The sequence below is a fragment of the Branchiostoma belcheri genome, unplaced genomic scaffold (assembly GCF_001625305.1).
Source record: "Branchiostoma belcheri isolate BF01 breed outbred unplaced genomic scaffold, Haploidv18h27 scaffold11, whole genome shotgun sequence".
NCBI lineage: Eukaryota > Metazoa > Chordata > Leptocardii > Amphioxiformes > Branchiostomatidae > Branchiostoma > Branchiostoma belcheri.
In genome coordinates, this window is record NW_017802491.1 from 3,018,384 (window position 1) to 3,034,412 (window position 16,029).

The following is a 16,029-nucleotide window of genomic DNA, read 5'->3' on the forward strand; positions in this document are numbered from 1 at the left end:
GTATCCAATATCCAATATTATTAGAATATACTGCTGTGGAGGTCCCACCACAGGGGTGGGCAAGAGTTGGGAGAGGAAGTTTGTTTTGTAGTGGATAAGAACATGAACTTAAGGGTAACATGCTCTCCAAATTCAGACTTGCTATGACGCAGTATATCCATGGTAACATGATCCAATAATTGTATTCACTGACTCCCTTTGGTAGACACTGTCAACATCGATTTCTTGCACCATGTATACACGCTTTTTTCTTTCAGCTGGCTCAGTGTAGAGGAAGAATTGTTGGAGACACGTAATATTTTACACGGCGCTCGCTACATCCCGCCTTTATTACTGAGCAGAGTCAGCTTTCATCACTTCTAATCCTCCTGAAATCAAAGAATTAATTTTACACCGGCAGATGCACACCGGTAATTGTATATTTACACCACATCATAGACTTTATGGATTTTCATTCTTGCCTGAATCCTTCCTCCTGCGCAGTGTAATTCCACCCATCATCTTACCCTAATCCCCTCCATATCTCCCTTCAACAACATGGCATTCAATCTTCCTGCACAGACACTGCCGGCAAGTTAACCTGCCTCACCACAGTAATTTCTATCAATTGCGTCTTCATTGACAGCCGTTCTGCCAAGCACTTGGCCCTGGTTTATTAGACCCTTTGATGTTCAGAATTAATTTCTGTCATCCTATATCAAATATCTACTATCAGCTGCTTGCAGTGCTCTTCCACATTGTGCTCTTGCAATGAAATATGCCTTTGGATAATAGTTTTCTTGTTGTATTGTTACACAGTAAACATGATGAAAGCATATTTCATCACCCTGAACATCATTTCCTAACATGTACTCAAATTTTCACTTGGATGCTCTCACCTTTAGGAAATGCGCAACAACAACTCAGCATTGCTACCCAGGAAAACATAATTCTGATTGAGCATAATCCAGGAGACAATTTGACACAAGTTTGAAGACTTACTTCTCTAAAGAGAGCTCCATAGAACTCTACTGTGCAAGGGTGGTCTGAGCTGCGCATGGAGATGTCCAGGTCCATCAGCAACCGTTTCTGTTCTTTACTGTTGACTGAGACAGGAATCCTCTGGAGGGAGGAAACAAACACACAAAAGTATCCACCGAAGTCAGTCAAGGTGTTCAAACATACCCTATCATAGTGGCAATTAGGGGTGGGTACCGGTTCAGTCGGACCGGTTTGGACCAGAACAACATTCAAGAACCGAGTCCAAAAAACCGAAACGTGAAAACCGGATGACCGGACCTGATGTACATTTCTGTAGATTGTACACACAACACACACATCTTTAGATAATCTGGCCATGGCAGGTAAAAAAAAATAACCCTGAATCATACTAGATCAGCCTAAATCCATGTTTATGCGTTCAAAAACAAGAAAAAAAATGTTTCCCGGTATTAATCTCTTGAAACACGGCGCTGAATATTGACGCAAAAACATTTCGTGCACGGCGAGCCCTCCCCCTTGTTCAGACTGTGACGCAATCCCGCGTCACGTGTCGGCATTTCGCATCTCTGATTGGTTGTTGCGCCCGCTGCTGGCAGCGTAGCGGCAGACTTGAGCGAGCCGACGCGCGTGTAAACAACTTTTCTTTGTTCGATATCGGCGCTAAAATGCTATTTTCCACAACCACACATCGATATTCTAGTGAAGAAATGCATAGTTTCAAGAATCTTTGGGGAAAATATATGCTTCTATACGGATTTTTAGCGTTTTCGACGTGATTTTGTCGTCACTTAACCCGGAAGTGTGGATCGCGGCGTGGCTAAATTTTTAGCGTATAACCCTGCGTTTTACCAATCAAAACAATAAACAACCCTCGCTAAGAGAACCCTGTAACATTTTAGATCGCAGCAATTAAGTATTTGATCAAATTATCTGTGGATGTGTTGGCATTTCAGCCGTATTATTCATTGGGAAAAGCGGCCTCATGCACGGCCGTGTTGTGTACACCAAGAAATTGTGTCTCGCTTGCCAAAATATGATATACTATACTACTGTACAATAATCAGGTCCGGTTTCAGGTCCGGACCTGGACCTGATCCTCTGAACCTGATCCGGACCTGGACCTGAATTTTCTATACCGGTACCCACCCCTAGTGGCAATATTACAGTTCTTTGATTCTGTATTTAATTTAATCTCCTCAAGTTAGAAATTAGGAAACAAGGAAACAAGGAGGTTGGCATTACAATAATAAATTCAGCCACATATTTGTATTGTACTGTACACTGTACTGCCTGGCAATATCTTTATTCAGAATTTCGGTCATGGATTAGAGTCCAAATATAAAAGATCTAAGAACTAGCCCTCCAGACTGAACGGGTAAATGCACTTACATGTGGAATCCTGCTCTATATGTAAACTTCTATTTTCATCAGATCCTGTGAACAGGATATGCTCCTGGGCAAAACAACCTTTGTTATAGCTGTATTGAAGTGTTGCTGCAACCTTTTTCCATCCATCACAACATAGTAAGCCTAAAACTTCACACTAGAATGACTGTCAATGACTCGCTACAAAGACATGTAGTACATTACAACTTATTTTCATGACTTTTCGAACAGTTTGAAAAATCCTGTCCTCGTCTGACCTTTACAGCCATGACTGTATTGCTGGACTCGTGCCTCATCTTCTCCACGATGCCGTACGCCCCCCTCCCCAGCTCACAGATGGGCTTCAGGTCATCTGCATTGCACGTAAACTCCTGAAGCAGGGATCAACACGACACAAATGTCACATCACAGATGAGCAGGATTGGCTCTTCATGTCACAAATAGGGAGAATAGAAATCTGTGTTACCTGGATAGAATACAGATGGGGTTGAAAAGTAACTGGTTCTACCATATATCTTTCATAAAGTACAAGTACATGTACACCACTTGAGGCAGTGACTGATGAGGGACCAGTGATCGCTGTACAGTCACTTGGTGACTGTCGTATGGTGGAAAGGGGGCCTAATGTCAGTCAGACAGATGCATTTATCATGAACTCTGCAGTGTCACAGGTTAAGAAAGGCTAAATCCACCTGCAGCCTGAACCGATTGTACATTAATCATCTTGTAGAGGGAAAAGGGACAAATACAGTGCTGCAAAGTGTATCAGGTGGTTCAAGCCAGATACAAATTAATGTAATATACTAGCCCTTCCTTTCATCTTAATGACAACCTAACAGGCTTTTTTCCTCTGTCCCACATTGATTTAATTCATCAGAGGAAGGTAAAACAGATGCAATGCAATGAATTTTCATAGTGATCTGATTTTGTATTATGAATTGAGTAGACAAGTAGAGTTAGATTCACAGGATTTTTGTGGTTATTTGTGCTCATCCAGTGATTAGTGTATGGTAGAAATAGATTTTATGGAGGAGATTTCCTGTCAAGCCCACCGGAACTGGAGCATCTCCACTACACCCCTGGGGATATATGATTGACATTTTGGGTTCAGCTATTATAGTTTTGGTGCAGACAGGTAAGCTTGCAAACTGCTACTGTAGACATTACTGTCACAACTGAAATATTGGCTGCAACAGAATAGGCAAAACAAGTGGCCATACAACACATTAGGATCTGGTCTGGGGTTTTAGCTAACTAAAACAGGAAAAGCACAACTCACAGCTAGAATGTACTTGTCCAAGATACAAAAATAAAGATAAAGACTGCAGCATGGGGAGAATTCACCAAGACAAATTATATAACTGCAACATCTCAACATCTGACTGTATTGAGTAATTTTACTCTTGTTGGCGCTAATGGGCAGAGACAGACTTTCCAGTTTTTCCATTGTGTGCTTTTCAAAATATTCTTCAAACCATCAGATTTTGTAAACCTAAACAAGTCTAGACCACAACCTACCTTCCCACCAACACTAATGGTTGCAACAGAATCCAGATTTTTTGGTGGCCTGTCAAAAGAACAGAAAAAGCTTAATCGTCGTCATGAAAATAGGATAGAGGCAACCTGTTAAACTGTATGCAAATGCATATTTTCTTTGTTCATTCTGACAAAGTTGGACCACAGAAAATGAAATCAATGGTCAAAGATGGTTTTAACAAGTGATCTTGAACATGCGTTGTGACAAATCATACTAAACAATGAAGATGATATGTGCAGATGTGTAATGTTATATGCTGGGTCTTACTTTGGACTTGGTGGTTGTGGCTCCATCCGGATGGGCTGAAGTCTGGGGGGCCGTCTTCTGCCTGTGGTGTGGGTGAAATCAGGTGAGTCATCTCCCACATCAAAACATAGATATGAAATGCTACAATAGGAAAAGGTAATGATACTTAAGACTATTCCAGGTTGAAAATGTAAGCAAATATTTTGGACCTGCTCAGAAATGCTAGTGATTCACACATCTGCTTTTGGGATAGAAAAATTCATAATAGGACTAGGAGTACAAGGTTAAGGGCAGATTGACACAGTGTACTCAGACAGATTAAGGAGGCTTAGAATTCAAACCTCCTTTGGCAGATATACAATAAAAATACATGTACTGTCACTACATGTATCATGTTTCTTGGCCTTTGGCCTCAAGCTCATAATATCATATCACTCCTATATGTCTTGGCATCTGGCTCATTGTGCCTATAATAAACACGTAACGTTACACAAGTTATTTGAGTTTTTAATATACATGTCATCTCAGTGCTTTGTGCAAGTGTCAGTACAAATTTACTCTTCCCCAACACCTGCAAATAATTAGACAGGACAGTGCACTAACAAGTTATTTTTCAGTTGATTCATGTGATATACAAGCCATGGCATGTATGTAACTCATTGATTTGAAAAGCATGATTCCACAATGTGTTTATATCTCACTGCCAAGATGATTTCATGAGAGCCATTGACACATGCTTGAAAAATGTATTCATGTAATCATTCACTCCACTACACATATACATGGTGCATACATCAAGTCATTTACAGTTTGAGAGATATTACATCAGCTCTGAATCTATTCACTTGGCGCAGTTTTAAAATCGGATTATACTCATAGCTTATCATATTATACTATCATTTCATGAGGATCTTGTGCAAAACATGTATTGTTCTGCATTCTATCAACCAGCATTTCCAGCTACCTGGCCTGGCCTAGAAGGCTGTCCTCAACCCATTACCAGTAAGGCCACACCTACTTAATTTTATGGATGACATCCGCGTGGATTGATCTCCACCTCCACAAAAAAGATCACGTCCACCGAGGCTCTGGCCTGGCTCTGGGCCTGGGTAGTCCATGGTAGTTACCGGTAGTGACAATACGGAGCCGGGCACCCAGGCTACCGAAGCTCCACCACGCAAGAACTCAGTACATACGTCCAGTGCCGATTCATAAATTCCGCAAAAAGCCAGCATGTGCCGGCTTGTCATATACGTCACTTATTATTAGATATGTACTACCACAAATTCACAACACCAGCTTTGTATTCCTGTGGTTTAGTAGCATTTTTAGTTTTGGCCGTAATTTTTTTTTATTCCCCCGCACGCACTAGTTTGGGGGTCTTCAGAGGATGTCATCCGTAAAATGAAGTCGGTGTGGCCTAATTGTAGTTGTAATGGGACATTGATAACAACCACCATTTCCTGTGAGCCTGGTTTTGTGCTGTAACCTTTTATATACAGGCAGTTGTTACACCTGATGACCAACTCATGATAAAGAACATCATGAATGTGGCATGACATACATGAGTTTGGGATGGGGAGGGGGTTCCTATTAAAGTATCTACTTTTATGTCATACCTGGGCCGCGATAACGTTTGATACAGGTGTTCCAACCACACGGGCTTACAAATGTTCCATAGAATAATTTGAACGCATTTATCGTGCACTTTCGAAACTTTGAACACCGAATTCAGATGTTGGAATTGACCCGTTACACTTTTTGTTTAGATACACCAAATTTTGTCACATTTTGCATTGAAATGTCTGCTTTTTTGGATCCAGTACATCAGGAACAATTTCGCCATATTAAAAAAGAGACAGCACGTGACCTCAAGCGCGCCAGGGGCAAGTACATCCACAGTTCTATCAAAGAGGGACTAGAAGAAGGGAGCCAGAAACCCTTCTGGAAGTTTATCAAAGCCCAACGTCAAGACTTTATTGGTGTTCCACCCCTTAAGCATAATGGAAACTTGTTTTCAAATGCCAAAGACAAAGCCTACATCTTGCTTCAAGAGTTCAAGTCTGTGTTCGTATTAGAGGACTTGAGCTGTGTCCCTTGGTTGGGCCCTTCACACCCACCAATCTCGGATCTTACAGTGCATCCGGCCGGTGTACGCAAACTCCTGAATGCCATCAAGCCACACAAGGCATCCGGCCCGGACAAGATCCCAAATCGCGTCCTCAAGGAGCTGGCTGGCGAGTTGTCTCCTGTACTCGCAGCACTCTTCAACCAGTCGCTGCAACATGGATGTGTACCCGAAGACTGGACCAAGGCCATGGTAACACCTGTCTTCAAGAAGGGTGGAGTACACGATCCAGGCAACTACAGGCCAGTATCTCTGACTTGTGTAATTTCTAAACTCATGGAACATGTCCTGTGCAGACACATTCTGAACCATCTTGAAAAATACAATCTTCTCACAACGTTTCAGCATGGATTTCGCAAAGCTCATTCTTGTGAAACCCAACTGCTTCTCACCGTTGACGACCTTGTGTCAGCACACGACAACAAGTTGCAAGTAGACATGGGTATCCTCGATTTCAGCCGTGCTTTTGACACGGTGCCGCACGAACGATTAGTCAGTAAACTTGCACATTACGGCATCAGAGGTCCCATCCTGGACTGGATAAGAGTCCTTTCTTCAGAACAGGTCTATGTGGGTCGTTGTGGACGGTGAGTGCTCGCCATCAACATGTGTCCTCTCCGGAGTTCCCCAGGGAACAGTTCTCGGGCCACTCCTGTTCCTTATTTACATCAATGACTTGCCGTCCCGTCTATCACCCGGGACCACGGCTAGGCTTTTCGCCGATGATTGCCTTATCTACAGGGAGATTCGCGGTCAAGGCGACCAAGTCATCTTACAGAAGGACTTAATCGCACTGCAAGATTGGGCAGCAACCTGGGGCATGAAATTCAACCCCAAGAAATGCAACACCATGTCCATCACACGGAACAAGAACCCTTTTACTTGGATGTACGAGATGTGTGGCGAGTTTATCCACCAAACAGAGCAGGCCAATTATCTTGGCATCACTATCAGCAACGACTTGAAATGGTCAACACATATCAGCACTGCTGTAACACGTGCCAACCACACACTTCATTTTCTCAGCCGTAACCTTCGCTACTGCCCCCGTCAAGTCCGTGAGACCGCATATTTCAGTCTCGTTCGCTCTACTATAGAGTATGGTGCAGTTATCTGGGATCCTTATCTGAGAAAGGATATTGACACACTTGAAATGGTCAACCGACGTGCTGCTCGCTTTGTGACCAGTAACCACCGTCGTCAGGATGTCAGCGTCACAGCCCTCCTGCATGACCTGAGATGGCCGTCACTTCAGTCTCGACGACAGCAAGCACGACTAGTAATGATGTATAAGATAACCAATGGTCTCGTGGCTATCCCATCCAGTCGGCTTATCCCGGCAGTTGCTCGCACCCGTGCCAACCACGCCCACAAGTACAAGACTCTGAGACCACACTGTGACATTGCAAAATACTCATTCTATGCTAGGACAATTCCTGAATGGAATAACCTTTCTGCTGACGTAGCTGAGAGTCCATCATTACAAACTTTTAAGAATCGTTTATCGTCACTTCCGTAATCATGTGTATATCTCCCCTCTGCGCGATGTCCCTGTATGTAGGGAATTTGCAGAGTAGTAGCTAGAACTAGAACTAGAACTAGGGTATGACATATATAAATGAAATACAACATGGTGTATTCCGCATCACCCTCAGTCCCAGCACCTTCCTGCATATCAAATTGCCCTCCGGCCGTTGGGCAATACACTGTGTAGTATTCTATACTTATCCTCCCAGATCCCAAACCCAAATCCTTACCCATAGATGCTTACAGTTGTCTTCAAACATTGTCAAAATGACATTTGAGGCTGCCAATTGCCAGTATTTAGAAATGTATCTCTAGCTGAAAATGTACACTGTAACAATCTGAAAATGAAGACTGACAAACCTATAGGTATACATATGTTTTGCTTTGAATCTACGTTGCATATTCATGCCTGTGGCTAATTGCAATTCAGTAAATTCAGCCTTAGATATACCAGTAAAACCTGTATCCAACAATGACTGGCACTGACCTAAACTGGTATTGTTCATGTACCTGGTAAATTTATCAGTAGGAAAAAAGTCATACATCAACTCTGGCAAGATGTGGGCAGGTAATATGTCTTATCACAGCCTTCCAGACTCATCTGAATTTTGAAGTCATCAAAGTTTGATGAAATGTCTGAGCTAAACCAGAACTTATAGAAGACTGATTGATTAGCCCAGGGAGATCTTGACAGGGACAAATTCATTTGCAGACAGATACCAACAGAAAACAAATGATGTACCTGTGCAACTGTGATAAGACTTTTTTTTTAAACCTCAACGTGGGCAGTGTTATGATCTAGCCTGGGTACCATCCGTATATGTTATGCTGCTCCACTGGATTTTTTAGCTGAGCGCCATAACAAATACGGATGGAACCGGCGTTATCACCAACATGTATCGGGAACTGTGTGAAGGGCAGAAAAGAATGAAACTTGTGGAAGTGAAATTGATTTTCTTTATGGGTTGGATCCAATTGCAAACTTTACAGTTAAAAGATTCTTGGTTGGTTAGTGAAGTATAATGCATTGTATCAACAAGTATGCTTCTATGACCTGCAGGCTGCAGCAGTGCTGGGTACTGGCATGAATAAAAAAAAAAAGAGGAATCAGATCACAACGTCTACAGGATGAACACTTAAGTATTTAGCTTTGGCATTATTATAGCAATCAAATAATGATCATTCAACAATAATCAACAATATACTTTCACAACAAAACATCAAGATCAACATTTGAGAAAATGTGTAACAAGAGTTCAGTGACATTTGTCTGGGTCAAAACGCCACAAATGACATTTCACACAATCAGTATACATTACATGGATAGGTATCACAGTTTGTCGTATAAATCTTCTACAGTTTGACGATTTTCATCAATTATGTCTGCCACAAAAATTCAAAATTTATAAATATCCGGGTGCCCCCCTCCCCCGATCAATGGATCACATCTAAAACTGAACCATTACCTATATTCCTACACGCACAATCATTAAAGATCTCCTCAAGACATCATTATGAGTCAAAGATCGCGTCATCCATGGGTTTGTTGGGAAAACGAGCTTTAGTTTTGAATCTACAGACGATCATCGAGGCGACCACCGCCCCCCTCCCCCTCGTCAAGCAAAATAATTTTTGTTACCTGCCATTCTGACGGCCCTTGGAAACCACCAGAAAACAACTATCAGTTCTTGGAGGTACTTGACAGGACCGACTACTATGGAGAAACCTTTCTTTCCTCAAAACGAACTGTTAAGTCGTGTTGTTGACAAACTTCAAGCAGTTTTACGGGAACTACCAGTATAATAGTGACCCCGTCCCTTCACGGGAGTTCTGACGTCATCGCTCGGAAGGGCTCGGTAACATTCGGCACAGGTCGGATGATTCATAGTCCGGTGTTTCGGAAACACTGTGAGCTGATCTGAGATATTTCCTCGCTTTGAGTATCTGATAGCGACTGATTAACCAATGACTGCTACTTTACAGGACCTGCAGATTGGAACGCACTGAATCCGCAAATTTGATATCGAAATCCGGAAACGCCCCGGACTTTACCGAACATTAACGAGGTTGGTGTCAAGTTACGGACACCTAAATATCTACCAGGTATACCGAAAGGCGGCAGATTTGAAAGGATGGTGTATGTTTGTGCATTCCGTGCGTGGGACGGACTTTACGTCAGTTATGTTCCGTCGCTAGAAAGATTTTCATTTCTCTATACCGAGTGCTTTAAATCCAGTGGTGTACAAAATAAATTGAATTGAAATGAGTTCTCGCCTTCTCGGTAGACAATGCCATCCGCCCTTAAGGAATGGGCGTTGATATATCTATCGTTACTGACAATCGCTAACCTCTTATGACCTTGCAATTTGAGTCATCTTAGCTTCATTTAAGATACGCGCTGTACCTAGGTTGGTTTTCTTTTTTTTTGCAAGTTGCTTTTTCTTTTAGGTGGAAGTGAATTATCTGTTGTTTATACAACGTTACCACCACCGCCATGTTCTGATTATGACTATCCATTTTGATTTAGTTACAAGTCATTATCGGACGATTCATCCTCCAGACGTCTTCTATATAGGATTGGAATAAATAAGCACAAAAACGGCTACACTTAGATTGGCGATGTCAAATTTAACGTTCATTTTTAATTGATACCAAGGCATCGATATCTCAACAACCTGTGACACACATCATCCAAATGGTAGTATTGCATTCGCACTCGATGACTTGAAAGCGTGAAATGATGTAGTGAACTACAGAAGAGTGACCCTTGAATCCAGGCCCATTAGGAGTAATCATCCGGCTGTGAAACCTTACATACGTTTTAGTCAAATTCCCTGGATATGTTTCTGACGTCAGCATTCAGGGTCATACAGGTTGACTGGTCGATCTAAAGTGAATTTCAAGTGCCCAAACTCCATTTACGGTAGAAGCGATATAATGTATCACTCTATCTTATCTTATTTTATTTTGTAGGGTGGTGATTCAATATCCCATGGAGCTGATTCCTCCATACGTTCATGCGGAACAAAGCCGCTCCAGGACGCAGATTTTTGTATTTTACCTTTATAGTCTGAAACATTTAACTCCCATTGTTCAACGTTAGCTTCTTCGACAGGGACCATAAATCATAAGAGTAGGTGCTTTTTACATCAAGTAAACCATCCATCTTTTTTAATGCCTGCAGAGCCTAGCTGGAGTTCTTCGGCCTTCTCTCCAAGCGCTCGGGATAGTCAAATTATGAGTGATTGATCACATTCGGATTGCCGTTTGGGCAACCTCATCAAACTGGAGCTTGTGTAATTATCTGTACGCCGTGTTTTGGTCGCGCGGAGTACCTCTGCTACTAAGTCTCTACAAGACTCCATGGGGGAGCATGGAACTCTCCAGATAGCCTCCACCAGACTCCTTTTGCAGGCTGAATAAATAGTAGAAATCGCCCTAAGAAGGGATATAATTGGCCAGAGAAGGTAGTCGGCCATTTTGCGTGCAGGCAAAATGGAGCCTCCCTGGCCGACTACCTTCTCTGCTCAATTGTATCGTTTTCAGGGCGATTTCTACGATTTATTCAGCCTCAAAAGGAGTCTGATGGAGACTACTCTCCAGAGGCCGAGAGCTGAGCGCGAGTATCCTGGTGTCTCCGTTACTGACTGTACCCAGGGTACATAGTAAGTAACGGAGATAACTTGTGTATGCACTGGTTTCTAATCAGTCTGTAACCTAGTTTGCAATAGGACAAATTGAAATGACACAACTAAACAACAGTCCCACCATACAAGTTGGCACTTACATCTTCTGTATATTGTCAATAACATCATGAAAGACAGAGACGATAGGAGATGATGATACCATCAAGGCCCCATGTCAACAATACAAACGACGTACATCCTCACCTTATGGATACTTAATAAAACTTTGTCCACTCACACATGTGCCAATTTATGCTGTAGGTCGTGCAAATGAGAAAAAGAACGGCTAGAAGTTGTCCGAGTGGAGGTGCAAGTGCTGCAACAGTGCACCGTCGACCGACACAGATTCACCGTATCAAAACTGTACTGATAAGCTATCACAATGCGGCATTCACTCATATAGACGAAAGCTACAGTATAATCTTACGCACAATAAGTAGCAAATATACAATCTGTGTCTACTATCGACTACAACAAGAAAAGTTTCTGTTTAGATACTTCGGCTATGTTTCTCTATGGAACTGAAATTATATTTCTCTCAGTGCAACTGACATTATCTTGTACTTTAACTTAATTCCAGGAAACAACACAGAATCAAAGACTATTTCTGGCACTATTATCAGATTATTCTGTACATGATAACGTGACCATGATCCCTAAGATCTAATTGAACATTTAGAAAGAGAAGCAACTTATGTCATCTAATAGCATTTCCTGACCAATTGATAATGATATACGGAAACAAAGGTACTTTATGCACACAGAGAATGATGAACCAATAACATAAAAGCCACGGGACTAGCGTCGTATTACTGTCAAAAGGAAGTCACAGTTCATTAGTTGTTGTTTCTTCTTCTGAAGATCTTCTGGAAGGCCTTCTGGAAGTCCTTGTTGACGAAGCCGTAGAGGACGGGGTTCATGGCGGAGTTGGCGTACCCCAGCCAGGTGATGACGCTCCTGGTCAGGTTGGAGATGTCGCAGCTGGCGCAGAACGGCTCGATCAGGGCCACCAGGAAGAACGGCAGCCAGCACACGATGAACACGCCGGTGATGATGCCCAGCGTCTTGGCGGCTCGCCGCTCCTTGGAGAAGACGATCTTCTTCTTGAGGTTCTGCGCGCTGTTGAAGCCGTCGGAGGCGCGCTCCATCACGGCGATGCCTTCTGACACGGTGGCCACGCAGGGTGCCTTGGAGAACCGCTCCTCGTAGGCTGCTCCCTTCTGAAAGTCAATGACAAAAACCTCAGTCATTACTACTTACGCATCAATATCCAACCTAACGTTTTGGTTTACTACTTTCATTCAAGTATTTAATTGATAACAGACAATATTGGCGGTGTTGACTGTTTTACCACAGTGCTTCAGGTTTCATTTTTCTTTGCTGCATATTGCTCATCTGACCTTACAAATGCCAATAATGAGATCATGGTCATTCTATTATTCGGTACACACCGAAGAGGTCGCCTTTGACGAGTACACCTCCATCGAAGCAAATTTGTCAGAAGATCCGCCCGCCTGCGGCTCGGGTGTGGTCGCCGTTGTGGTGGTGGAGTGGTGTGGGCTGTGGCCAGCGGGCTGGACGGAGATGACCTTGACGTTGATGTCTGCTCGGTCCTGGCCGTTCTCCTGACGTCGGTTCTGGCGCGGAGGAGCAGTGGGGCGTGATTCGGCGGCGGTGTCATCATCCGAGGGCCGGGGCTTGTTCCGTCTGGCCGGCGGGACCTGAGCACCGACCCGCACCCGGATCCGCCGCTGGGCCGCCCGGAAGATCTTCCAGTACACCACCAGGATGACTGCCGAGGGGACGTAGAAGGCGCCGAAAGTCGAGAAGATGGTGTAGCCATAGTCCTGCATATATGTGAGGCAACGCAAAGGTCATGTCCTGCCTGTCAATGTGCTCAATTTTTGTATGATATATATTGAGCAATAAGGTACGTAAGTACAGAAAGTGTCTCAAGCTTTGGCAGTTTATTAGAGTCAGACATCTCTTATGTTGCCCGGCGTTCATCGGTCTATCATCCACCTGCCGTCTGACACTCTTCTTATGATTTTTAGGAGAAAACATCTATCTACAGAGTCACTAGCCTGACTACATCACGCTCCTAGAGGCCCTTACAAGTTAGATTGGTCAGCCCTCAAGAAGCTTGATTGCCAACACATCTTAATCCTGTTGATTGACGCATAACGTTATATGCTAACACGGACCAATTATTGTCAGACCGGAAGATGTTGGTGGCTGTGTTGACTAGTTTCCATAGTGACAGAAAATCGAGGAGGAGGCCCATTCAGCCCCTGACAGCGAGAGATCCTGTAAGACGGGCTACGGAGCTACAAATAAGGCAATGGAAAACTCACCTGCGATATCCTGCAGACAAGCGGGTCTGCCACGTCCTGCGCCGTGCGCCAGCCGAACAGCGGGGGGACCGAGATGCATAGCGACGCCACCCACACCAGAGCCACCATCACCACAGCACGGCGGGTGGTTCGCTGGTGCATGTACTGCAACAACAAAGAGAATCCTCACATCCAGTCTTGCTAACCTTATTTAGCTATATACCACTTCTAACGGTCGCTGCCCTACCTGATATCGTTGTGTATAACGAAAAGAGCTCGATAAGATGAATGATTTCGGATATGATCTAATGAATAACATGTGAGATGGTGTGGCAAGGTCAAATTGTGTATCTTACTATTTAATGTCTGTTCGCGGATTTCATATTCATGTAGATGTTAGTTTTCGCGGATTTCATATTCATGTAGATGTTAGTTTTTGACAATCAAATCATATGTGTATCTGTATAGGCAGTATAACCATCAGCCTTCGGCGTAACACTGGATTCGCAGGCACGCGGTTCTTGGTTGTATCACACTGAATTTTAAACACACCTGCCACACCTAACATGTATGCCTGACTGTTACGTATACATGTACTGAACCAAAGATAACTCAAAGTAATGGAAAATATACCACCTATTGGGACTGTTTGCGCAAAACTTTCAACTAAAGCAAATTCAATCTCCCACCTACGGCTTCTGAGACAACGGGCAGGAGTTGTTATGTATGTTTGGTCACGTAGCCCGCCATAGATCAGCGATGTCTTGTGGAGATAGTGATGACACCCAGTAGCGTTATTACAGCGAAAGCGAACAATTCCCTACCAGGTTTACTGTGATCCGAATGCTAATGCTTTAACGCTTACCGTCTAGAAAACTCATATGTTCAGAAAGATTGGCATGACTTTTACATCATTTTACTAGTACATTCAAATTTGGTAGTCATATTTACTTCACTAATTTCCATCTGTTGTAGAATCACTCTAAAGGAATTATCAATTTCCTGCCTGCCAAACTACCAAGCAAATGCTGTGTTGTTACTCCGTGAAGGAGGTCAGGACCTCCGGACGGAGTGTTGTAATCGGCTGATTTTTCATGTTCGCAGTCAAAACACTGGGTTCTCTTCGTGTAATCGGCACGCAATTTTATACGCCGTCTGCGGGCATGCCCGTGTTGATGCACGAATGTGTATTTTTGCCGTTGCTGCTTTCGCGGTCAATGTAATATCGCAGACGCACCCCTACAATTACGAGGCGAATTGGAACGGTCCAGAAAAACGCGTTGTTTGGAATAGCGGGGGGGGAGGTAAAAGTTCATGCAGATACGGGGTGGTTTTTATAAGTGGTTCCAGATGTTTTTGCCCATGGTTAAGAGATGCCAAGTTTTTTGGAAGATGTTCGCAGCCAAAACGCATTCTGCCGTACGTCGCATATCTGTGTAATTTCGCATGTGGTGTTGCATTATGTCCGGGATGATGCACGTCTTTTATTTTTACCGTAGCTGTTTTGATATTGGAGTAAATGGTTATTTTCGAAACATCCCTACTTTTACAATCCTGTGGAATAGACCGTAGGTTTAGGCAGTTGTCTGGTAGCAGAGGTACTGTAAGCAGATATCCTGGTTATCTGGCCGGCGGTAGTAACACTCGCGGTGCTTACCGCCACTGTTGCTGGAATTTGGCTTGTTCCAGGCACGCTTAAATTAGGTACAGGCACCGTAGACGGTGGGCTGTCTTTGTTACTAGACACGACCATGATAGTCCGATCTTTATGTGAATGCAATGATTGTGTGTGTGTAATTAAAATGAAGTTAGAAACTTGAAGCACAGTATCTTTACACGCCCTGGGAGCAGTAATGGATTTAGCTCTTTGTATGTTTTATGCGTTGTGACGCGCCCTCATTGTATTAACCCACGCTCCTCCGCAGCGTCCGCTAGCGCGCTATAATTAAATCCACATCTGGGCGCGCGGCGGGGTCCCCAGAGCAACACAGTGCGGAAGCATTAGCGTGTATTTGTGTCCTGGGGCCGAGAACGCATTTTGCGCAAAGCATGCTGGGTAGCAGAGTGAACTGTCCTGGGGACGAGAGTTTGTGGCGCGGGCGGAGAATGCCAAAACTCCCTCCGTGGCTAAGTTCCTTCCGCGACTAACTCCCTTCTGGTCAAATGTAGAGGGATAACGGTACACCCGTCATAGCGTCACCAAAT

The 16,029-nt window shown here is 43.6% G+C and overlaps 2 protein-coding genes across 2 annotated transcripts in view; both read right to left on the bottom strand.

The window, feature by feature from the left end:
- LOC109485302 (dual specificity mitogen-activated protein kinase kinase 6-like) overlaps nt 1–9,652 on the bottom strand; it is a 16,954-nt gene extending 7,302 nt beyond the window's left edge. The window contains exons 1-5 of the mRNA XM_019788829.1: nt 9,445–9,652; nt 4,172–4,232; nt 3,886–3,934; nt 2,625–2,738; nt 982–1,101 (exon numbers count right to left, since the gene is read on the bottom strand). Coding sequence (XP_019644388.1) covers nt 982–1,101; nt 2,625–2,738; nt 3,886–3,934; nt 4,172–4,232; nt 9,445–9,451 — 351 coding nt within the window. The 5' untranslated portion in view covers nt 9,452–9,652. The remainder of the gene's footprint in view (nt 1–981; nt 1,102–2,624; nt 2,739–3,885; nt 3,935–4,171; nt 4,233–9,444) is intronic.
- Nucleotides 9,653–11,638: 1,986 nt separating this feature from the next.
- The window catches only part of LOC109485093 (5-hydroxytryptamine receptor 1B-like), a 15,739-nt gene continuing 11,348 nt past the window's right edge, over nt 11,639–16,029 (bottom strand). Inside the window, exons 4-6 of the mRNA XM_019788530.1 lie at nt 13,846–13,989; nt 12,943–13,338; nt 11,639–12,711 (exon numbers count right to left, since the gene is read on the bottom strand). Coding sequence (XP_019644089.1) covers nt 12,328–12,711; nt 12,943–13,338; nt 13,846–13,989 — 924 coding nt within the window. The 3' untranslated portion in view covers nt 11,639–12,327. The remainder of the gene's footprint in view (nt 12,712–12,942; nt 13,339–13,845; nt 13,990–16,029) is intronic.